This window comes from Crocodylus siamensis, chromosome 10 (assembly GCF_052110815.1).
Source record: "Crocodylus siamensis isolate JL-2025a chromosome 10, ASM5211081v1, whole genome shotgun sequence".
Lineage (NCBI taxonomy): Eukaryota > Metazoa > Chordata > Crocodylia > Crocodylidae > Crocodylus > Crocodylus siamensis.
In genome coordinates, this window is record NC_143404.1 from 24,852,660 (window position 1) to 24,877,078 (window position 24,419).

At 42.4% G+C, this 24,419-nt stretch overlaps 1 protein-coding gene across 1 annotated transcript; it reads right to left on the reverse strand.

The window, feature by feature from the left end:
* Positions 1 to 22,199: 22,199 nt before the first annotated feature.
* LOC149856359 (uncharacterized) lies at positions 22,200 to 23,714 on the reverse strand. The gene has a single exon (XM_090020421.1). It carries the CDS (start codon positions 23,370 to 23,372, stop codon positions 22,200 to 22,202), a length of 1,173 nt encoding a protein of 390 aa, XP_089876547.1. The 5' UTR covers positions 23,373 to 23,714.
* Positions 23,715 to 24,419: the final 705 nt, after the last annotated feature.

Here is a 24,419-nt window from a genome sequence, read left to right on the forward strand (position 1 = left end):
GCCAGCATGTGGACTGGACTGCAAGCCGTTTCCTGATGCCCTCCTTCAGGTGCCTCACCAGTGCCTGCATGTCTGTTGAAAGTGACTTGCCCCAGCCAGGAACGTTGATCCCCTGGAATTTCTCTATTTGGTTCTGAAGTTCCCTCATTATAGGGATCACCTGGCTAAGGATGGCATTGCCAGCGCTGAGGGTCTTGGTGGCCTCGAGTAAGGGCATGAGGGCCATCAAGATCTGGGAGATTGTATCCAACTCAGCTCTGTTAAGGGGGCCACTGATCCCAGTCTCCATGAGTAAGGCCATCTCATGGATGGCCTTCTGTTTTTCCACCAGCCTTTCAAGTATCAGGTATGTGGAGTTCCACCAAGTCTCCACATCCTGCATGATTTTGTGCTGCAAGATGTTCAGTTCTGCCTGTTTGTCCCACAGCATCTTGCCTCCCCTGATGCTCCAGTAGAAGTAGCCTGCCACCTTTCTGCATTTGGAAATGATCTTGCTGGTGGTGCTGGCACCATCACTGACAACTCTGTCCCCCTTATTTCAGAATGAGGTGAAACTTGTGTGCCACACAGTGGATGCCAACAAAGTTGGCATCGCTGACTGTTGTGACCATATTGGCCCCATTGTCAATGACCATGAACCCGCAGGTGAGCTCACCCTGCCCAACGAGCCACCCCTGCAACATGTGGTTCATAATCTTGGTTGCTATGTGGGACTCATCCATCACCTCAACTTGAAGGAGAGCCCACCAATGGCCTGACTGGTCGCACCAGTGCCCTGTGAGGGAGAGGTATGCATGATCTCCACCCTGACTGCTCCAGATATCCGAGGTGAAGTGTACAGTCACCTGTGGACCTGCCTTGTGCAGCTTCTCCCTCCAGTACTCCTTGCATGCCTCATACAAGGAGGGCATCACCATCTTGCTGAAGTTGGTGCATGTGGGCACTTGGTATGATGGGGCCACAAGCACCATCTGAACCCTGGCTGTTCAACTAAGGAGAAGGGCTGGCCATCCACAGACAGCATGTCCCCAAAGGTCTGGGTGATCTTGCTCACCTTTGCAACGTGCCCCCCCACCGCTTTCTGTCCACCTTTCCCCCCACATTTCCAGGGTGCCCTGCCTCTGCTTCAGGGGGCGGGGGGGGCTTTAGAGCAAAAGCAAGAGGGGGACTTCCTTTTGGGCATGCTTCCATTGGTTCCAGGCTGAGAAGGAGCAAGGGCAAGGGGGTGGTCTCTACATGCTCATGTGTTTTGTTCCTTGCCCCGGCTGGTTTTGGTTTAGCAGTGCAGGCAGATAGCATATGTGGGATCATCTACCAGCTCAGAATGATCCCAGACCACACTACCCACTCACTTCTAGGGTGCAGGTGCACATGAGGCTGTTGTCTTTTCCCCTTCTCAGCAGGAAGAGGCACAATAACAGGAGGAGTGGACTCAACTAAACTACTTGCCTTCACAACCTCTACCGCAACCTCTTCCAAAGTGCCTTCTGGGGAAGGACACCTAGCTCAAGGGGAAACTTAAGGGGTATGGAGCACAAACTCAGATGACTCCCCCTCCTTCCCCAGAGTTTCCCTTGCTATGGCACTCAGATCCAGCTCTTCCTCTGGCATTGAAAGACTCAGGATGAGAAGTGAAATGGGGGTGGAGGAGACTGTCGTACTGGTGCTGCTTGTTGTCGTGGTGGTGGTGGGGGTTATGGCTGGTGTTCTTGGAGGGGATGCCGACTCAGGCAGTGGCATCATTCCCCTCTCCTTACTGCCAGTAGAACTGGAAACCTCATGCCTGTTAGTTGTAGGAAAGAAGCTGTATCTCAGTTTTGGAGGGGGTGGCAAGACTTACAACTCTCAATCTACCCCTTCTTCCACGTCTCCCTGAACGCTTGCCAGCTGCCTTTCCAACACACTTCAAGGTGTGTTTCACAGTGTGTTTGGTGTGCTGGAAAATAAGTGTTCTTCTCTAATGCAATCTGCATGTAATTATATATAGATAATTGTATGTATGCATTTATATAATGTATGTATGTATTTATGCATGCATGTAATAAATAAAATATATACATGTAGCATGTGTTCCTGAATACATTCTATATTATAGTATACAATATATTATGTGCTTCCCTGCACAATAAATGGAATGCACACTGTGAGGAAAAGCACAGATTTATTTTCTGGGAGAAGAGAAACAAAATAGATGAACAAAAACAAAAAGAGTATGGGGGGAATAAATTTAAAGGGATGAATGAATACAATAATAAAATGGCACAGAAAGCAAAAGGTATTTAATCCCACTTGCTAATAACAGGCTAGCATGTAGGAAGTGTTCATAACCTTTCTCTGACACTGCTGAGCTGCTGGAAGACACAGCTCAGTAATTGACCCCAATGTACAGAGAAAGCTTAGTTCAAACAATGCTGCTTTTTATGCTGTTTTTTTCTGTTCCTCCCCCAGAGCACTGGGATGGGAAGGGACCTCAGGAAAGGATCACAGTCACTGGCCGGCTACACAGCCAATATCAGAGCAGTCCTTCCCTCCTCTCCTTAGTTTCTGTTTCCCTGCAAGCAAGCCCAGCTTCAAAACTTGAAACATTTTGAAAGTTTCAAAATGTTTTGACTGCCCTCATTTCATTTCAAGGCTCTTTCAAAGCCTTTTGTTTCATTTTGATTTTGGTGTTTTAAGCTCGAAATGAGGTGAAACAATGTTGAAACATAACATCCAGCAAAATTTCACACTGCCCTACTAGATACCAGCAGTGCCACAGGCTCTAGTCAGCAAGATATTTCCTGCTGTTCTGACCTGAAATAGAACAAAAGCAGCAATACTAGTTCTCAAATTGCATTTTGTTTACAAGTAGTAACTGAAAATACAAACCATAGAGTCATAATGATGAAATTGGACAAAAGTCATAGAGGATGTACACTGGTTGGTAGGTATGACATGATAAAGTAATGGTAAAAGAAAGAAATGCATTCTACAAAAATCTAACATGCTAAATATGGGGCTCAATGCATTACACACACAAAATATTTTGCTTAAAACACAGAATAGAAAATGTGAAAGGATTTCTTAATTAGCAGGGCAGCATGGTGGATATAGAGGAAGAGAATGTATAAAGTTGAGTGTAATTCCATAAGCCAAGATCCTACAAGAAGTTGAATGCAGAATATATTTAACATGACTCAAACCCAAATTACTAGTTTTAAATGCTGAAATAAATACATACCCTGTCTCCTGTTTAAAGGAGGATAAAGGAGAAGCCACCTGAACTTGAAGGGGATGGGAAGCAGGTCAAATGGGAGAAAGGGTAATGGGAGGGAAAGAGTAACATTTGGAACACTGATAAAGACTTTTGTCCCAGAAACCTCTTTAAACATTGCTGCTTAATTCTTCGTGTTAGTCCATATACAGTATCATTACAGACACACAAGTCTTCAGAATTGCACTTCAAACTATGCAACTGGGGATGGCAAATAAAGGTACTCACCTATTTGGTTAATATTTGAAAAACTCGCAATAACACTCTCTCTCCAGCAAAGAGACATCTCTGTTTAGATTTATTTATAAAGATTGGAGTTGGAAAAGAGTTTTGGCCCCTCTGACACTCACCATGAGACAGACAGTCGAGGGAATTTAACCTCCTAGATTAAAAACCAGAAATTTAGCCTTCCTGCTGTTGCCAGTAATTGATTTGGCAGGGGAAGACACAGAACTGCTACTAGGGACTGCAGACAGAGGGACTTCCTAGAGAGGGCTGTGAGGGTTGGAAGCTTTTAGTCTCTGAGTTAGTACTGGCTACCTCTGCAAGTACAGTGTGAGTATAGGATTGCATTCTGCTTTGTGATGTCCAGAATAAGGACTGCAGAGCCAGTTAGGAGTGCAAATTATGTCTACTAGTTGTTTTTCCCCTCTTCTTGGCTAAAGAAGGACAAATAAAATAAAGAGTGATGTAAAAGTAAACCCTGCCAAGTCATGCTGGTGGTGTTCACTATCCCCTTATGTATTCTGTACCATTTGTGAATGTATCCACTGAATAATGCAATGCTATACAGAAACACCTGAGCTAACTCTGGAATAGAAGCAGTAGAGGTATGCTAAGATGGCAAGCTGCCTGAGCTAATATATCCTGCTGCTTGGCGAGGAAAACAGCTACATTAACTCATTGAATATAGCTCCATTGCTTCCAGTATGTAGACTAGCACATTTGGACTTGGATGGTGTTTTTCCACTTGGTACATAATTGTGCAGTGTAGACATATCAGTTAAGATTTTTTTATTACTCTTGGGATCTGAGTCTCCTGTTGATTTTGGCATCCTGTGCATCAGGCCCATAACTATAATTGCATAATCAGGACCATAGGCATTTTGCACCAAATTGCTGAAGTTTCTGTTCTCTTTCATTCTGTAACTGAGTAACTTGTTTGAACTAGACTGTTTTGAATTAATTCTTTACCTTTTCTCTCATATAAGATAAATAAGTACTCTTAGGCATTATATATCCAAGAAAACACTTATTAGAGCATTTTATGCTTTCCAACATATAGTCCATATTTCTGTTAATACTCAGTATCTAAATTAGAAAAATGCTTAAACAGGAAAATACTTAAATAGGTTTACAGTTCTTCAAAAATGATTTTTTATTTTGTTCTTTGGTGGTAAATTAAAAAAAGTGAAATTAACTTAGGATTGACTTTTATGGCATTTAAAAAAAAGGCCTAGGTTAGAATCATAGGGTTATAGAATAGAAGGACTGGAAGGAACCTGTCCTGTAAGATTTTCAAGTCCAGTCCCTTGCCATGGGCAGGTGGTAAATGGGCTCAAACAAGCTCAACAAGGTGTTTGTCCAGCCTTCTCTTATACCTTCAGGGGTGGCGACTGCATGATCTCTGCCAGGAGTATGTTCCAGATTCTAGACCCTTACAGAAAAGTTGTTCCTTATGCCTCAGTTAACTTTTTCCTCACCTAGCTTGTGCCTATTGGTCCTTGTCCTCCTATGGGGTGCCTTTCTGATGAATTGCTCCCCTAGATCTTGGTGTTCACTCCTGACATATTTGTAGGTGACTATTAAGTCACTTCTCAGTCTTCTCTTACTGAGACTGAACAAACCCAGAGTCTCTCCTCATAAGGCCTAACCTCCAGGCCCCTAATCATACCTAACCTCCAGGCCCCTAATCATATGGCACTTCTCTGTACCATTTTGGGCATATCCATATCCTTCTTGAAGTGCAGTGCCCAGAACTGGGCCCAGTACTCCAGCTGTGGCCTCACCAACGCTGAACAGAGGGGGAGAGGTACTTCTCTGGATCTATTGGCAACAGACGGACTGATGCACGTCAGAGTTCTGTTTGCCCTGCTGGTGACTTTATTGCACTGTTGAGTCATATGCATCCTCTGGTCAATTTTCACCCTCAGGTCCCCTCCAGCTGTGGTGTCAGCCAGCAACCGCCACCCATAGTATAGTAATGGTGACCTTATGGTGAAGGTTCTTCAATCTGATTGCATTCAGCCCACAGGACCAGTCTGTCAAGGGCATCATGGATCCTTACACTCAGATGTGCCTACATTTCCCCACAGCTTGGTGTCATCTGCAAGATACAGTTAGTTTGGTAACCCCTCCACGTGTTCCACATCTACAAAAATTTCCAGCCCCAGCCACCCAATCCAAACCCTTCCTTACAGAAAAATCACATACTTATCACAAGTTTTAGCAAGTATGGTTTAAAAAAGGCCCCCCTGACAAGTTAATTATAGTTCTTTATTTTTTTTAGTTCTGAGCTTCATATTTTTCTGAATATGCATCACATCCATTTAGGAATATTTAATTTAACTTCCCTTCCGGATAAACTAGCTTTATTAAATGCCTGGTATGGATGGGCAAACAAAGTTTGTGCAGACTTCAGATATCTCTGATTAGTGTGGTATAGTATATTGCAATCTAAGGTACAATGATTATTTCTAATCTTTTCATCCAAGCTTGGCAAACTTCTGGGTAGGACCCAAAATGTCACTTGTGCAAACCATTGCAACAGAACCAAAACCAGAATGCCATTTCCTTCTCTAAACCGTACACATACAACTGTCTGGAACCATAAAGTTAAAGACATTTACTAGAGAAACTGCGACTCATAATTTAATAAAGTCTTCATTAGGCCACTGCCCAAATCAGAATATCTTCACTGGCTCACCCCTTCTTCCGTGTGTACATTGACCAGGTGTCTGCCTATGATGCAGTCAAAGGTGTGAGTATAACCTGTTCAGATATGTACCCAAGCTATCTTAAATATTAATAACACTGTACGATAGCACCGGTCAATGGGCTGTATTGGTATGGGCTGCACAAAGCCTATGTGAGAAGCAGGGTAGATATTCAGGTACTTAACTTGAACTCAGCTCTATGATGTTTTGGTTATATTTTTGCTGGCATACAGTTAACTGATTTAAAACTAACCTTAGTATTTTTACATGTAGTGCAGTCACATATTTTGACTGCAGTGTGTGCCACCGTTAGGCCTCATATAGACATACAGGACACCTATACATGAGCACGGAGGCTGCTCCAATGTGCTGGGATTCCAGTGCAGCCTCATTTGAGAGCAGACTCAATTAATCTGCTGGAGCATGGCAATTGCTGCAGTCCAGCAGCCTCCTGTGTCTTGTGTATCAGTGTCCCCACACATAAAAATGGTAGTGAGAACACTTGAACTAAAGCTCATTGTACAAACTTTAGTTCAAGTGCTGCCACCACCATTTTTAAGCATGAGAATGCTGATACAGGAGATGCAGAAGCTCTTTAATTAAAGAGGCTCTCAGAGCCACTCTAATTTAAGTGCTGCCCCTTCAACCTCCTGAAGCACATGTAAAAGTGCCCATAGTTTCTCTTGGGAGAGTTGCTGTTCTCCTAGGAAAAACTATGAGTGTATAGATGTTCAGGCTTTTTCTCCCAGGGTAAAAATGGTCACTACAGGAACAATTGGGGTTATACCACTCCTGGGAGAGCAAATGGCTCTCTTAGAAGAGAATTTGGTTCTCAGGCTCCTACCCCTCTGCCCCAGGGAGATTGTCCACTCTCTGGACTCTGCTACTCCAGAACATTTCCTCTTTGCAATTACCACATTGTGCTGCAGAGAAAAGAGGTTAACTATGGGCAGTCTGAGTCATCCAATCAGGGCTGTCTTATGCCTTGCTATGATCTGTTGGCAGGCAGACTAAGGAAGACTGTGACTACTGAGCATGCTAGGATATGTGCACAGGACAATCTGTTCAGTCTTTAGGGCCTCAGGATTTGAATATCTCAGGAAGTTTCTACAAAGAGAACAAACCTGGGAGAATTCTCCCAGGTTCTTTGAATGTGTGTATGCAACATTAGTCAAGCTTAGAAAGCTGGGAGCTAATAGAAATTGAAAGAAGTGAAAAGGAGGTGTGGGTGTCAAGTGGGGAGGCAACAAGGTAGTCACTACTTTTTAGATTGGAGCACAAGATGTATAATAGGTTTCTGCAGAGATATACCTAGTAGAAACTGCATGATAGAGGTAATGCAGTAGAAACTCAGCCCAACCTTGAATTATTGGCAGTTCTCTTTTCTAAATTACTTTCAAGTGAACTCCCAGAGTATCATGAATTCCCCTGACAGCTCAACAATAAGGCCATAATTGCAATTAGCCACATTTATCCCCATTATAACTCTGGCCTAGTATTTTGCTAAGCTGGAATAGTTTGATGGTTCAATTCTTTTCCACCTGAAGTTACAAAATTTCCACTGGTGAGAATGGGAGATTGCCTTTAAAAAAATAAGGCCCCATGCAAGTATACCCACCTAGATTTTTAGTAATGGGAGTGCTCTGAAGGGGAAAAAAAAGATTTCTTTGGTCATGTTTTGTTTAATTTGCACAACAGTTTATTCTCTTTTGTAGTCACATGCTTTTCTGATGAAGTTGGCTAATATTTTGGCATATTCCAGATCAGCTGGCCTAGGGTTGCACAAAAGCCCCTTACATTTTCAGAGGCTTACATGGCCTCACATTCTTCTAGAACTTTTAAACACAATTTATTACAGCTACTCTACATATGCATATTTAATATGGAGACAATCTTTACATAACTAATTAGCTGGCTATTAACTTTCAGTTTAACAGTCATTTACCCATAATGTGCCAATAGTGGGCCAGGTACTGTGATATATTTTAGGGCCTGCCTACGCTTGAAATTTGTTTTAGGTTTATCCGAGTTATTTTATAGTTTACATCCAGACACCACCTAGTTCTTTAGCCGGCATTATCAAGCCTGCTTTGAAAGTGGTCTTACTGAGATGCTGGATAAATTTGCCTACAATAATACTGGAGTAGGTGCATCACCTCTGGAAAAACAATGCAAAACAGACTCTCGTACTCACCTGCTTCCCCCACATCCCCAACCCTGTTGCTCACGTTATTCTCTCACTGGTGTCCTGTGATGCTGTACTGGCTACTTTAGCAAACAGGTCTGCTTTATGCTTCATCAAAGGCCCTCTTACTCCAGAGTCATCCTTGTTTAAATGCTAAAATGCGGCTAAGAGTTTATTCTTTGGAATTCCAACAGAAATTATTCTACAGTCATGTTTTAGTATGTTCCTGTACTGAGGTCCTGCACAACATTCCCTTCTGGCAACATACTTACCTGATTAATAGTTACCACAATGCACAGATGTACAAGTAAGTTTTCCAGACATATAAAAAAAAGATGGGACACAAGAATTGAACCAGTGGGCAGTAAGTAGAATATTAAGGACCTCTGGAGCAATGTGCAGGCTCCATAACTACCATGTGCAGAACTGTGTGTTTTATTTAGAGGTTTTACCACTCAACTACTCCACTTGGACACTACAAAGATTACCTCTGCCCATGCCAAGTTAATGTAGTCCAGGAGGAGGCTGTTTTTAATACGGTAGGCCCCAAGACATTCTTGGATCACTAATGGAGGATCTAGATTACAGGCAGACAGCCGAAAGATAGATAAGACCACTTACTTCTAGTAAGTGTTGTTTCATAGTTTCTAGGGTCGGAAGGGACCTGAGTAGATCATCTAGTCCAACCCCCTGCCATGGTAGGAGAGAGTACTGAGGTCAAATGACCCCAGCAAGGTGTACATCTTGCCTGTGTTTGAATATATATCACAATCTCTGGTGAGGAATAGGAAAGAATTAATTAAACCCTAATTTGAGGTATATATTGGGCTCCTTTCTCACAATTTCCTGGACTTTTAACCATATACAAAACCTTAGCCTTTTAAACTATATAAGTACACAGCAACCCCTGCTTTAGTTTGTTGGGTACCACCCCATGATTTCTAATGGCATACTTATTACTCCTTGACTTCTTTATGGTCTGTTGTCTCACAAACACTGACTCGTGGCAGTACAGAGCGAGTTAAAAAAGACAGTTTAAAGAAGAGGTATATTTATCGTTACAGTTGGCAGAGAAAAGTTAAAGGCATTCAAATTATTTCTCTGGCTCAAGGTTTTCCTAATGCTCTCAGCTTTGAGTCAATGTGAGGAATTATGAAGTAAATAGCCCAATTCATGCTACACAGACCTTGCTTTTTTTTTTTTAAGAAAATCCAAAGGTTTAAAGGTCTTTAGCTAACTGCAAAATTCTGTTTATTTTGCAGCACGTCTTGTGCTGATCTTCAGAAGTGAGGAGAAAAAAAGTTTAAGCTACAGAAAGAGTATTCTAATTTAGCATGGAGTTTGTGTGGCAGTACAACTCTTGGGTTACATAGCTTGCAATTTCCTTTCACTCTGGAACCTGCTCTGGTGGCACTGCCCTGGCAAATAGTGATATAACATATCTTCCTGTTTTACTCATTGCCGTTTGGAATTGATTCTTTTTCCATCTTTTAGGAACATACCTCAAGGTACATCTACACTGTCTATAGTCTTGAGATAACTTAGCTAGTTTGAAATTAGCAAGCGGCTTCTCTGATAGCTTGGGTATTTCTACACTATACTGCAGTCTACAACACAGAGAGAGCCTCAGTACAATTATTCTCGAAAATAATGACATGCACAATTAATAGCATTTGTCTGCTAGAAATATTCCAAAAGCAACCTGATGCATGTAAAACACTACATGCAATAACTAACTTTATTAGGATTCCTTTCTGTAGCTGGCCACTCTGCTAACGTGGCATAACATTACTTGTCACTGTGAATATTCTTCAAAACCCACTGCTTTGTAATGATGTGGCTTCCTTGCACAGGGCATTTGTACCCTCTCTCCTTTGTAAGCATTGTGCCCCTAGCTCCCCTACCCCCAACCCCATCCTCGCACCAAGTAGGCTACACTTTCACTAAGTAACTTTGCTGTGCCCCCCCACTTCTTTTCCCACCCTGTATTATAACAGCCACCCTCATTCAGATCTTTATATTTCCTTCTAGCCTTTCAGCTTTGTAAATTGTCTTCTTAACATCCATTAATAAATTCTACTCCCCAAGCTTTCATTGCATTTCCATTACAGGTACGTCCATCCCACTGTAGGCCAAAAGAACTACAAGATTTGGAGCACTGTAAAAATGTCTTACTATCTCCAAATTTTCCTAAGACTGGAGATAACTTGCTTTAGAATCGAGTACATCTCTCCCCCATTGTGGGGCAGGTTAACTTAGAGTTGCTTATGAGCGCAGTGGAGTGGGGGCTGTCTGTTGTGGCTCAGGCTCCAGCACTACCCAGGTCTGAGGCCATAGCTGCAGTTGCTGTGTGTACCTACCCCACCACTGCCTCTGCACCCCAATATCTTCCCCGCAGAGTCTCTTCTCCACCTATCCCTCCCACCCTGCCTGCCTCTCTTTCTCCCTCCGTCCCCTTGCTCCAGGCCAGCAGGCTCTGCAATGATGAAAGAGAAGCATTAAAGGTGACCTTTCAATAATTAGATTCTACACATGGAAAATTATTTTTTTTAATTATTAGATTCTATACATGGAAAATTTATGATTGTGGGGGAGGTCGTCATCTTAAATTTAGGATCATCTTAGGCTCAAGGTAAATATTGTACTTACAGCATTGGCTATCCAGCATTGAGATAGAAGATACTTTTTATACCAGTTGGCATAGAGAGCACAATTTATACCATAATTAGTCAGCTCTCTTTTTTTCCTGTCTCCATAGCATCTGATACATTCTTTTCCCACCCTGTGAACATCAGTGTTAGTATAGGCATCAAATAAGCATTCAGCTTATCTCCTTTACAGGAAAAGGAATGGAAGAGATAGCATGTTGAGAGAAACTGTCTATGTATATCCCGTTCTACATGGTTGCAAAAAAGAAAAAATCAGTGCCTTTATGGCAGGGCAGGGGTGCTCAAACTCCAGCTTATTGAGACATATCATCCAGCCCACCAAACACCCCACAGATCTGAAGATTTGGTGGCAGGAGAATAGCCCTACTGCCAAGTTTCTGGATTAGCGAGGAGCCCAGTGGGCTGGATAGTGTGGCTCTGTGATGTAGCTCTGGCATAGGGGGTAGGGGAGATCAGGCCTCAAGAGATCCATCAGGCAGGGCCAAAAGGTTGACTGCCATTGCCCAAGAGGATAGTCTGTATCTTTAAATGATATATTTTTAGAAATAAGTTGGACATGTTCATAAAATTTAAAAATAGTCTGGCACAGTTATGTTTACCATTTTTTTTAATATTCACATATTAAACTATGTATTAAAATCAGTTAAATAAGTCTCTACATTAATTGAACAATATAATAAAATATTTAGCCTCACTCATATCACCTAGATTCCTTATCAAGGCCAGAAATCTGTAAGTTCAGGTTGCCATTCAGTGGGTATGTCTACATGCGATGCTAACTGTGTAGTGGCATGCGGGGCAACATACATGCTAATGCACTACTGCACAATAGTATCAGGCTACTGTACAGTTAGCATCACTTAAAAGCCATGTGCCATCACTACTGCTCAGTAGCACCAGTTACTGTGTATTGATTCAGTACTTGGTTATCCAAGTACTAAACTTAATGCACAGTAACTATAGCTCATTAATGAACATATAGACACACCCAGTTATTTCACTTAATGCATCTTTGTCCACCACACCAAACAAAACAAGCAAAAGTGCAAACAACAAGCAAAGTGGAAACCTGTGGTCTTTCTTCATAATTAGGGAGGGACAACCTGTTTTTTGTGCTTATTCCTCAGCACACCAACCTCTTCTCTCCTCATTGCACTCTGTTCCTGGAGCTTTTAAGCCTCTTGTTGCTTTACCTTAATTAACTCATCAGTTGCAACTGCTTCCAGATAGGCAGACTTAACTTCTGATGAAGTTCATCTGGGTCTCAGGCTGAGTGGCAGACTGAGTACCTCCTTTCAGAGCATCATAGTGAAATAACTACTTCTATTGTTGATCTACAGGGCCTGGAGTTGGGAACAAAGAATAGCTACATGGAGCCCATTTAATGGCAGCAAAACAATTTTTAAGAAGTCTAAGTGGGTAGCCACTTTCTCTGAACTGCCAAGCCTCATGTCAGCCCCTTTTGTGATTGCAGCATACACCTCCATTATAACAGCCCTAATACTACATCTCTACCAACTGTTTATGTACTGGTCCTGTATAGGTGTTCTACTGCTTCAGTTACTGCGTGAGGTCTGAATAACTACCTAAAGAAAGTAGCTTTTCACATACTACATTTTGCAGTACTAAACTGTTCAGAATAGCTACTGCGGTTTGGCCTTATCCAGGAGTACTCTACCCCTGACCTGTGGGCCAAATGTGGCCCACTGAGCCATGTTTTCCAGCCCACAGGGGTTCCCTGTAAGTCTGAAACTTTGGCAGCTGGCGAGTGGTGGCAATAGACACTGTCAATGCTGTGCCACTAAATTTCCAAGCTCCACGTAGCTGGATTGGACATGGGGCCAGATGGCTCCTTGTAGCTGGATTGGGTCCCAGCTGGTCTAGCACCATACTCCAGTTCAAGCTCACAGAGTAGATCCAGCCTGTGAATCAACATGGCACCACTCAATCAGCCCACAGGGCAAAAAGATTGAACATGACTGGCTTAGCTCCACACAAGGAAGCTGCCCAAAGAAAAAATTATGCTCAATACATCTTAGCATCCTCATTTGTGTAGTCATTTTGTACTTTAAGATTTGATATGAATGGCTAATATATTTTTTCCAGTTGGAATTTTTTTCTAGTAGCTTTCACTTTGAATATCAATATCAATGCAATCTGGATGCTAAGCTCATGCAATAGTTATGAATGATCACTTAACCAAACCATAGCCAATTTCAAGTATACTTTAGACTTTATTTTATATTAGATGACCTATTATTTCCTAAAAGTAGAAAGGCAGCCATCAACAATTGCTGGTAGGGAAAACATTTTAGTTGAGACTGACTTTAATAATATTCAATATTGGAAAATAGATCAAAAGTTTTTAAAGATACTTGTATCTTGATTCACCCTGTATTAATACTGGTGATTAACCAGCCCTCCAAGCACCAAAGGGAAATAACCCTGGCCATGCCCAGGGGTTATATTTCTACCAGGAAGTATACAAGTGTTCACTCAATTTCTGCTTGGGTTAAACATGCCCCTTTTGGGATAATATCTTTCAGATCGCAACCTGGAATATCTCTCTTTTGAGAGTTCCTTTTGCAAGAGTGAATGGTTCCACACTTCCCTCCTGCTCTGGTCCAGGAGGGGAGTAAAAAACCAATGCAATACACCCTGGGCTGGACCTGACCTGGGACTACCTAGTCTGTGGAAGGGACAGGGGAACTTTTGAGATGTCTCACTTTTGAGGAAAAGTAGCATTTTTCAAGAAAAAAAGAAACTAATTGACTCTATTTTTCTATACGCATGACAACTGCCATCTACCTGCAGTTGTTCTGGCAAATAAATGAAATCAGGGGTCAAGTTTGTGAAAGGGAATGATTTATCTCTCACTCATTAGCTCTTATCCCAGAAGAAGCTAGGCCACATGTCCAGGCTTAACTTGCATGTAACCAGTCCAATTTCACAAAGTTGCCTCATAGGCTTGATTCTGCATGGTGAGTTTTGTCTTTAGGTCCTACAAATCAGATCTATGAAGCAGTGAAAGTAGGATGTGGATGTGTTGGCAAAGTGGTATCCCTGAGTGTACCTAAGAAATACCTAGAGGTTTTTTGTTTTAATTTGGATTATCTTTCTAATTTAAGTTCACTTTCTGAAAACTTAGGATAAACAACCAAATATGAGGTATATTTTGCAGACTTAATACAATTTCCATGAATAAAGTTATATTAGCAAGCTATTATCACTCATAAAAACAAAGAATAAATTCCACACAATGCAATGAACTGTGTGGACTATAGGTCATCCCACTAAATGGGAGGCCTTCTTCTCTACAAACTATTTCCACTGAGCTGCAATGTGTATTTGTCTTGTTGCATATGCCTACATCTTGTTGCATATTTTGATTTATATGTAGCATTATGTTGTTTTATGTTTTATATGCTTATGTCTTATTGGGTCTACTGTTTTCCCTTCCTCCTTTTCTTGACTCTCGTACCCCAAATTTTAATTCCCATATACTATTCAAGTTTTCTGCCTACAAACCATCTCAATCTATTCTCACTTTTTGGGTTAGCAAAATTATAACTTTTCTCATCACTGTTAGCTGAAAGCAGAGAATTCTGTTCCTCCAAATCATATATATTCTGTGGCTGACGCTTGCTGACTTGTCATTAGATGACATAATTTGTGTTCATAAAAGAACCTGGATATTTTGTCTTTCTCATAATGCAAATCTCCCTTAAAATTCAAGCTGATCTTGTACACCATTACAGACCACAGCTCCCCACATTCCTTTCCCCTGCCCCCCCCATAATAATAATTCCTAAGATGCACTGATGAGAGAGGAAAAGTAATTTCCTACCTAATAGGAGAAACACTTAATAACAGTTCATACACTGCCTCAAGATAACTATTGATTGAATACATTTCTATTGGTAATTTTAGGATAGGAAAAAGTTTGAATCTTGGTTTAATTGAATACATCTATCTGGTTATGTTAACAGTATCACCTCATAAGAATGTATCCAAAAACATTGGCAAATTACCTCATTTCCTTTTCATTTGGACATTTAGCCATTTAGGTAACAGTATACCTATTGTTTTCTGGGAAGCTTTAATATCACTAGCGGAGAGATTATAAAATAAAAATGTATAGGCTGTACCATAACAGTTTAATATTTAGTTATATGTACTGTATATGTATAATATTACAAACGTGTGTATATTTATAATAAAATATCTAAAATAAGTATGGGATTATCTCCTGGATAAATAAATTGAAACCACACAGTAAATTGAAAAATATTGACTTATTGTCACACAACATGAAACAGATCCTTGCATCTGCATTCCACAGCCTTTGGTTTTTAGGTTTTATCTTTGTCTCATTGATGAGATGATTTATGAGGAGAGGCTGAGGGAACTGGGTTTATTTAGTCTGGAAAAGAGAAAACTGAGGGGGGGATTTGACAGCAGCCTTTAATTACCTAAGGGGTGGTTTCAAAAGAGGATGGAGCTAGACTGTTGTCAGTGGTAGCAGATGACAGAACGAGGAGCAATGGTCTCAAGTTGTAGCAAGGGAAATTTAGGTTTAATATTAGGAAAAACTTTCTCACTAAGAGGGTAGTTAAACCCTGCAAGAGGTTACCCAGAGGGGTTGTGAAATATCCATCTTAGAGGTCTTTAAGATCTGGCTAGAATGATCTAGTTGGGGATGGTCCTGCTTTGAGTAGGGGATTGGATTAGATGGTCTCCTGAGGCTCACGGATTAATTTGAAGCGTCTGCATCCAGAAAGACCAAAAGGTGGATTTTGGTCTTCCTGAACAAAGAAGCTTCAACCAAAACTATTTTGCAAACATGCTTCAGTTTCACCAAATTAAAAGAAGGCCAAAAGGCAGATTTAATGTGTGTACTTACAGTTTGCCAAACTAAAACGCTGACCCCCCCCCCCATCACTGGGTTTGTTGTTGTTGTTGTTGTTTTGCTTGGTTTTGGTTTTGGTTTTTTTCACTGGAGTTCCATTTTCACAAATCATTCCATCTTTTTTTCTCCAAATTCATCTTGGTGGGACAATAAATAATTAAAGGTAATATGCATATTAAAATTGTTTATGTAGATGAATAATCAAGTAACTTCTAACTTTGGTCTACTCCCTTTCCTAAATAAGAGCTCTTTCTTGTTACATATAGTAATCAAATATGTATTTAGTTCTTAATTCCTGACTGAAGTATTAATGTTTATCATGCTTTCAAGGATATCTTTGTTTTATACTGCTTCATTTCTGGCGTAATCAAAGTATGGTAACCTCCTTATTTTACTCCTGATACCAAGTATAATTCCTCATGGATGGTACTGAGACCATCATAATCGCAAACAAATTTCAGAGTCAGGAAAGAGGTATGGTCCAGTGGAAAGAAAAACAATAGGAAAGATGTTGAATTTAAAGTCTGTGGAAGGGATATCCATTGTGTTTGCATAAAACAGGTACAGCATAAGTTGTGATATTGCAAACTTTCCAAGGCTTCTAGAAGAATCCACTTCGGGGGGAGAGTTGCAAAACAAGTTCAGTTTCCTTTTCTTTTGACTCAGCTGCATCTAGACTGTCATTGTGCCCTTGAGTTATATGACGTGAACACTTGTGCTATGGGATCAAGATTCATTTCAGATATGGCATTTATAGCTGTTATTTTGAGAGAGACATTTGTGCCAAATTCTGATTTGAGTTATGTTGGGGTATGTTCAATTGAAGCCCATTGAGTTATGTTGGGGTATATTCAATTGAAGCCATTGGTGTGTTTACGCCATTTAAAACACAGCAATGTGAGACCCTCACTGTTTGACATAGACTGGATTTGAATAGGTAACCTAGAGGTGAAATTTTCCCTATCCTATTACCAGTCCTCTGAGCCATCAACTTGCCCTGGGAGAGTTACTGTTGTTTTAACTAAAGACAGGCAAGAGAGTATTTTCAGTTCTAAGAGACTGCCAAAATGGATCTCACTTATGTGAGTGCTAACACATTATGAATGACTGTATAACTGAACCGAGGACTGAACAATCCCAAAGGGGCACTGTCTTAGCATTTCTTTCTGGCAGAAACTGTACAACTCTCCCTATAGCAGACAGTTCTTCTGATAGTCCCTAAAGGGAAAAAGTGGAGAGATGGAAGACAGTTACGAAGTTTAGAAAATTCATGTTGGCTGGAATATGTGTTATAACATAATTTCTTTATGGGAAGTGAACTTATAATTTTCTTTCTTTAAAAGGTAGTTTCTAAAAGATATAAGATGCTAGAAGAGATGACCTTTCACAGCTTGGATTTTAATAAGCTTAACTTTATTGTATAGTGCTTCATTTATCTGTTTAATCAGCACATGTTAATGAGTCTAATTGCAAAAATATTTTAATTTTAAAATCAAGACTTGGGTTGGTATTTGTTTACATGATTAAATAAAGCAACTGAGTTCTTCAACTGATTGTGGATTTGGATTCAGGCCTGTGATGGATTAAATCTGAAAGCTTATCAATTTTCATTAAATGATTGATGTTGATTATTTCCTCTTTAAATTGTTCCATCTTAAAGTGTTGATCAAGACACTGAATGCCAAGTATATAACAACAGCTATATTGGCTTTCCATTTTTATTATTATGTGTTGATGTTTTTTCATTTGAGCAATTCTAACATGCTTTTGTAGCACTAATTAACATTTGAGTTTTGTTAAACTGGAAATAGATTTTCCATTAAGAAAATATAATTTACATGGGCTGTATCATGAGCAAAGTATGGACATATGTAATAAATTTCACCCTTTACTCTCAGTTTAGTTGTAGGTTCTGACTTATTCATTTTGCATCTTTCTCACAAATTATAGGCTACTGGTGAAAAATATTTGTAAGCATGTTTTCCTTTATATATGTTATATATTTGAAAAACCTGGGTCATGGCCAGGTGTCCAGGTTATAGCTGTATTGGTCTAGAGGAAAAAGCAATCAGGACTTGTAGTAGAGATAATATCTTTTATTAGACCAACAAGATTTCTGCAAAACAAAATTTGCAAAAAAAGTCTTTAATTGCAATGAAATTAATTTATTTAAGCTTGTCATTAATTTTTTTTTTTTTGCAAAAATCTTGTTAGTCTAATAAAAGATATCATCTCAACTATGAGTCGTCATGGCCAGGCATTAAATTTTTCCCAGCCTTTCTCCCAAGACAAAAAGAGAGTGTACAGCTGTTTGATGGGTTTATTGCTGAAGAAAACTGGCTCTTCTGCAAGAAAGTTCTATTATATCAAACAAATAAGAGCTCTTCCTCTCTGACACTAAATTTAATGGTTGTATACTTCTCTTGGATGCTAAGGACACCCAATATCCCACAGTCTTCTACCCTCCTTCCATCCCTCCAATGGAGAGAACAGGAGGGAGAACACTGGCTCTCTGGACAGCCAGCCTAGAGGTGAGGTATCAGGGAGCCCTGTGGGGACCCTCCTGAGGTTGCCAGTGCCTCCCAGCCATTTAACAGACCTAAATTACCCCACATTTATGCACGATGGGCAAGGACAGGGGAGGCAGGGCAAATTATTCCCAAAAGCTGAAGCTTCTGGGGCTGTGGGATAGTTTCTACTGCAGAAAAATGTTTCCCTCCTCCCCCACACCCTCCTAATGAGCTGAGAACTGCAGAATGCTTCCTGATCCCTCCACTCCTCTGGGTTACCCTGGGATTTACTTAGAGCTGGTGCCCTCAGAAGGTACTAGCCATGGGAGAATGGCCTTTAGTGTGTACACTTCTCTGAGTGCTTCCTCAGATACCAAATGGCACTGTTCTGCTGTGTCTGTCCTTCCTCAAGCTTTGTTCACAGACGAAGCTTCAAACAAGCTCCAGTTGCTTACTTTTGTTTACAGAAGGCTCAATTTTTTTCTCTCCCAGACTTTACAATAGGTTTTTTTTTAGGCTTGTCTTTTTCCAGTCTGTCCATAAATTTATGAGTGGCTGGCAGTCCTCTCTGACAGAGTGGATGGCAGGCTGTCAATCACCTGGATTCTTTAAGGGCAGTGGTGACCCAAGGAACAGCCCTCTAGGGTCCCCTATTAGGACAGTTCACTTGTGTAGCTTTTTAGCAAGGGGCTGAAATACATGTATACTCCAAGTGTGAAATTCTTAGCACTAGAAATGAATGCCTGTCCATGGCTCTGACATTTTAACTCTAGTATTTTCATCTCCTATTTTTAATTTTCAAATGAATCCAGTAGAATATATTTTACTATGATGACAAAGATTACTAGATAAATTACATAATGATGTGGGCTGGAACATCTCTGTACAAAATGACTGTCACAAGTAATCCACAGCATTTAATTTTAAGAATGGCTATAATAACCTGATACAGTTCAGCACCCTTTTAAGGGTGTGTGAGTGAGCTGCCTGACAATTATTGTGTACATTTTGACAAAGATTTTCAAATATATATATATTTCCTATATTATCCCAAATCCACAAACAGAGAAGCAAATGTAGTGTCTGGTAATCTTACTAAAATGTGATAGTTTCTGGATCCCTTGGAAAACATGGCTTTTGAGATTTTAAATGTAGGCCCTCATTTAAAAATAATAACATGGTTCTTATCTCTAGTGAGACAGTCTTTACTAGGGCTGTGTGAAACAGCACTGTTTCATTTTGACTTCTGTTTTGCCATTTCGAAGGGACAGTGCTTCATTTTGTGTTTTTGTTTCATTTTAAAGCACTGTTCCATTTCATTTCATTGAAACTGTTTTACTGTTTCAATGCATTTAGTCTATAGGTGAAACATTGATAATGGGAAATCATGAGCATGCCTAAAACTTTGTCATTTCTTGCCTGATTCAGATGACAGTTGCAGGGATGGTAGCCTCTTCTGAGGATATGAAGCCTGCCAAGCTTCAAGGAGATAGATGTTCAAAGCAAAACTCTTCAAAGCAAAACTCATGACACTTCCTTGCAAAGGCAGCCTCCTGTCATCTGGCATGCAGATCTAGGGGCCCACACCCCTGGGAGGACTGTGGGACTGTGCCAGACTCTTCCTACAAGTGTGGGCCCCCAGATCTGCATGCCAGATGACAGGAGGCTCCCGCTGCTGACTGGGACCAGCTCTGGGCACAGCCCATGCCGACTGCCAGGAAGACTGCTGCTGCCGCTGGCCCCAGCCAACAGCGACAGAATGCTGTCATTCCACATGCATATCCAGGGTCCCACACCCTCCTGCACAATGCTCCCATACTAGACTCCTCCCTGGGAGCACAGGCACCCGGATCTGCATGCAGGATAACAGAAGCTGGCTGGGGCTGGGACTGGTGCGGAAGCCAAATAAGCCTGACTTTGAAACTCAAAACATTTTGAAACTTTCAAAATGTTTCGAGTGCCCTTGTTTAATTTAGAAGCTGTTTTGAAGCCTTTTGTTTCATTTTGATTTCTCTGCTTCAAGCTCAAAACAGCTTCAAAATGAAACACCCTGTGAAATTTTGGACAGCCCTAGTCTTTACTTCTGCATGCTTGCAGGCTTATCCTCGGTGTTACACTACTAAAGCAGTTACACTTGATCAGTAACCAAAGTTAAGCATTGCCTACAAGTACTTATACCTGATGATCAGTAACTAGAGTCAAGCATTCCCTACAAGATTTAACTGGATTTCTGTGGAAAATTGACTGTCCTTAAGACAGAATTAATTTATTCAGCATTATATAGTTTTATATATTCAGTTTATTCCCCATTAGTTTAAATAAAGCCACTGAGCATAGACTCCCTTTTTTCTGCGAAGTTTAGAATGCTTTATTGTTTTCCTTGATTGCAAGCATTGTTTCTAATTGTGTGACTTTTCCCGTTAAGTACCCAGGGGAACAGGGTAGGTAATGAAATCCCCCTACATATTTGAGAGCAGAACCTGAATTACCTTCTTTTTCTTTTAAACTGATTACAAATAAATAACTATTATGAAAAGAACTCCCCCATGCAGTATATCTTCAACAAGTCCCTCTATACTATTCAGACCACAACCATTTTTTCCTTTAAAAAAAGTCAGAAGCAACCAGTATGTTTAATACATATTTGTTATAACCCTCATGGTGGCCCCAACTGTCTAAAAATACTCTCACTAAAGGAAAATAAAATGAGGTCAAAATTTGCATTACTCTAGAAATTGCAGAAGTTTCCTGAATCTTTTGGTAAGGCCATGTAAAAACAAGCTAGTGTTAACAGTATATTTGACTTTCCCAGTGATTTCTACCATATGCATCTGTGCAATGAGTGAACAATGTTTATAGCATACCACCACATTATAGTGACAATATTTTAAAATTGATATCTATAGTGGAAAACAGACAAATATTGTATTAATTTGAATATAAAATGACCACCCCCCAATAATTAGATTTTTTATATCAAATATTTATAAATGTGTCATTATTTTCTAGGTATAGAATCTAATTATTAGTTGTTTTCCTTGAATTTGTCCCCTTCCCACTGTTACAGCAGGGAAAATGAATCTGGGGGGTAAGGTAGCCCCCTTGCCCTCTGCCCCATTAAATTCTTCCCTCTTTCCTTACTATCAAACCCAGCTTCTCCTAAGCACATGGAAATTAAGGGCAAAATTTGCATAAAGGTATATTACTACAGGTACTTACTGACTTAGTTCAGCCAGACTTGATACACTTTACCTCTTCTGAAACTGCTGCAAGTTTTAGCACAAATAGTCCATGAACACACCTTTAAGCAGCACTTTGGTACCTGTGTGTATATAGTACAAATTGACTTTTATTAGTAGATGTTTTGGATGGGGAATCCAGGAAAAAGATGACAAAGTTGAGATGGAAATACAAAGCGCCCGAGCGAGGGACTAACAATCGAGGGATGGGGGAGAGGAGGGGAACGCAACTAGGTTACATACTATACAATGTTAGCCAAGTATTCCCAGGGGTGAGGGGATGTGGAAGGGGGAAGGGGAGGGGGGGGTCGCGACGCTTAGAGGGAAAGGAAATAGATACACACATACCCGTTACAGTGGTCCACGATGTTGAAGGAAGTGGCTCAGAGAGAGCATCTCAGTCCATAAAGTCCCATCGCGGGGGTCCTCTTCGGGTGGGGTGGGGTCGTCCATGGTGGCGAAGTCCTCTCAACGCGAAGCGAAGCGGGGGGGCGCGGTTCAGGCGGTGGCGTCCTCTGGGTCTGGTCCAGCGGCGGCTGGTCTGGAGGGGTCAATGTACTGGCGGTGGCCCATGATGTGCTCCACGTAGATGTCGCGGGACCAGCAGATGGTGTCAGACACCATGAGGCAGCGCATCAGGTTGGCGTAGCGGCGGGAAACGCAGCAGGCGCGGAGGATGCTCTCGTTGCTGGGGTCCCAGGCTCCGAGTGTCCCCACGATGAGCGCGTCCACCGTCACATCGTAGCTCTGGCCCCTCAGGGTGTCGGCCAGCGGGGCGTACTTCTCCCGCTTGCGAGCCCGGGCCTCGGTGAAGTCTTGGCGCCGGTTCTCGAAGAGGATGGTGGCGTCCACCATTACGATCTTCTTGGCCTTGTGGTCCATGACAACAATGTCGGGGCGCAACTGGCTCTCACAGCCCGGGACGGTGCGGTTCACAGAGATCTCCCCCGCACCGGCCAGGATGGCCTGCACCAGGTGGTCCTGGACAGCGTTGTGGTGCAGCTGCCAGGGTCTGGCATGCGGCTTGCAGCCGCACAGCACGTGGGGGAGGGTCTCCGCCGCATAGCTGCACCGTCGGCACCTCTTGTCTAGGTGGCCGAAGCGCACGGCCCCGTTCAGAGGCAGGCAGTTGAGGCGGGCATGGTGGAGGAAGCGCCAGTCTGTGAAGTGTGTGAAGCTCCCACTGGGCATGAAGTGGTTGCTAGCATCCCACTTCGAGGTAACGTCAAAGACCTTGCCCTGGTCGGCTTTGGCCCTCAGGTCGCCGGCGTACTTGTTGCAGACGGCATCCTTCAGGAACCTTTCCAGGAAGGTCCTTGTGTGGGGCATCATGGTGACGTGGTGGGCGTGCAGGGCTGGGTGCAGGCAGACTCCCAGCTCCCGGCGCTCCTCGGTCCAGGTCCAGGTGCAGCCGATGCGGTTCCTGAGGTGGTGCGTGGCATTGCGGGCTTGGCTCCACAGCGAGGCAAAGTCCCCGCTGTCCCAGCTGAACTCGCCCTCCAGCGAGCCGCTAAGGAAGGTGGCCAGGTCTTTTCCGGTGGGCTGCTGCCTGATCCTCTTGTGGGCGGTCTCCTCCAGGGTGCTGGCAGCGATGGTACTTACCGTGGCGTCCGGGCAGGTGAGGAGGCGGAAGGCATGGGTGACCACCGCGATGTCACAGAGGTCCCCCATGTGGGGCACGTTGGCGCCTCCCTGCCAGTAGGGGATGTGTAGGACCTCATTGCTGGCACGCAGTGGCAGGTGCAGCTACTTCTTGAGCAGCCGCCGGATCTCAGTATCCGCCTTCTTGAGGGGGGTCTTGGGGACCACTGAGTCCCTCAGGATGAACGCGACGCGGGGGATGAGGAAGGTGTTCACCACGTCGATCTTCTGCCAGGGGGCTAGCAGGGATGAGTCCAGCTTGCGGGCATCCTGCACGATCCCGGCGATGGTCTCCTCCGGCGTCTGCCTGACCCGGTGGCTGGTGGGCATCCCCAGGTGGCAGTAGGCCTCGCCGTTGTGCAGGTGCCTCATCGCCTGGCCCTGGACCATGAGGGTGGAGTCCAGGACGCGGCTCTTCTGCCTGCCGTCGATATGCAGGGAGGTGCACTTGGCACATGATATACACATGATATTAGTCCAAACCCAAAAGGCTTGTGATTTACCATATAGTTAATTGGGCTTGGCTCTCTAGCAGAATCAACAGCCTTTCAAGCCATGGTGACCTGACTGCTCAGCACTGCTCAGTATGTGTGTGTACTCGAGATATCCCCCCCACACCCCACAAAGGATCCCCACTCATGACTGGAACTATGTGTTCTTATCACAAGTCCTGGGATCCTCCAAAACTGTATGTGCAGATGAGGCAACTGGGCCTAGTTGTACCTCACGTGAGACTGGGAGAAGGGGTGACACTAATCATATGTGACATGCTGAGAGAAGGGGTGACAGAGGGACACTGAACTGTTTGGAGCCCCATTTGGTGATATTTGTCAGACATTTACAGCTGGTAAAAAACCAGAATAATTGGAAATGTGAAAGAAATGTGCAGCTCAGTTGTGGGAGTGCAGAGGAAGTCAAAATGTATTAATTTAGTGGTTCACCATGATTGAAGAGTTGGCACTGAGGGGAACTGCATGCAACGGGCAATGCCATAGTTGGTTTCCGTTGCTGAGCACGTGCTGATTTGGCAGAAGTTTGATAACAGACAATGTATTTAATGAGGTTTCTTTGTATGTG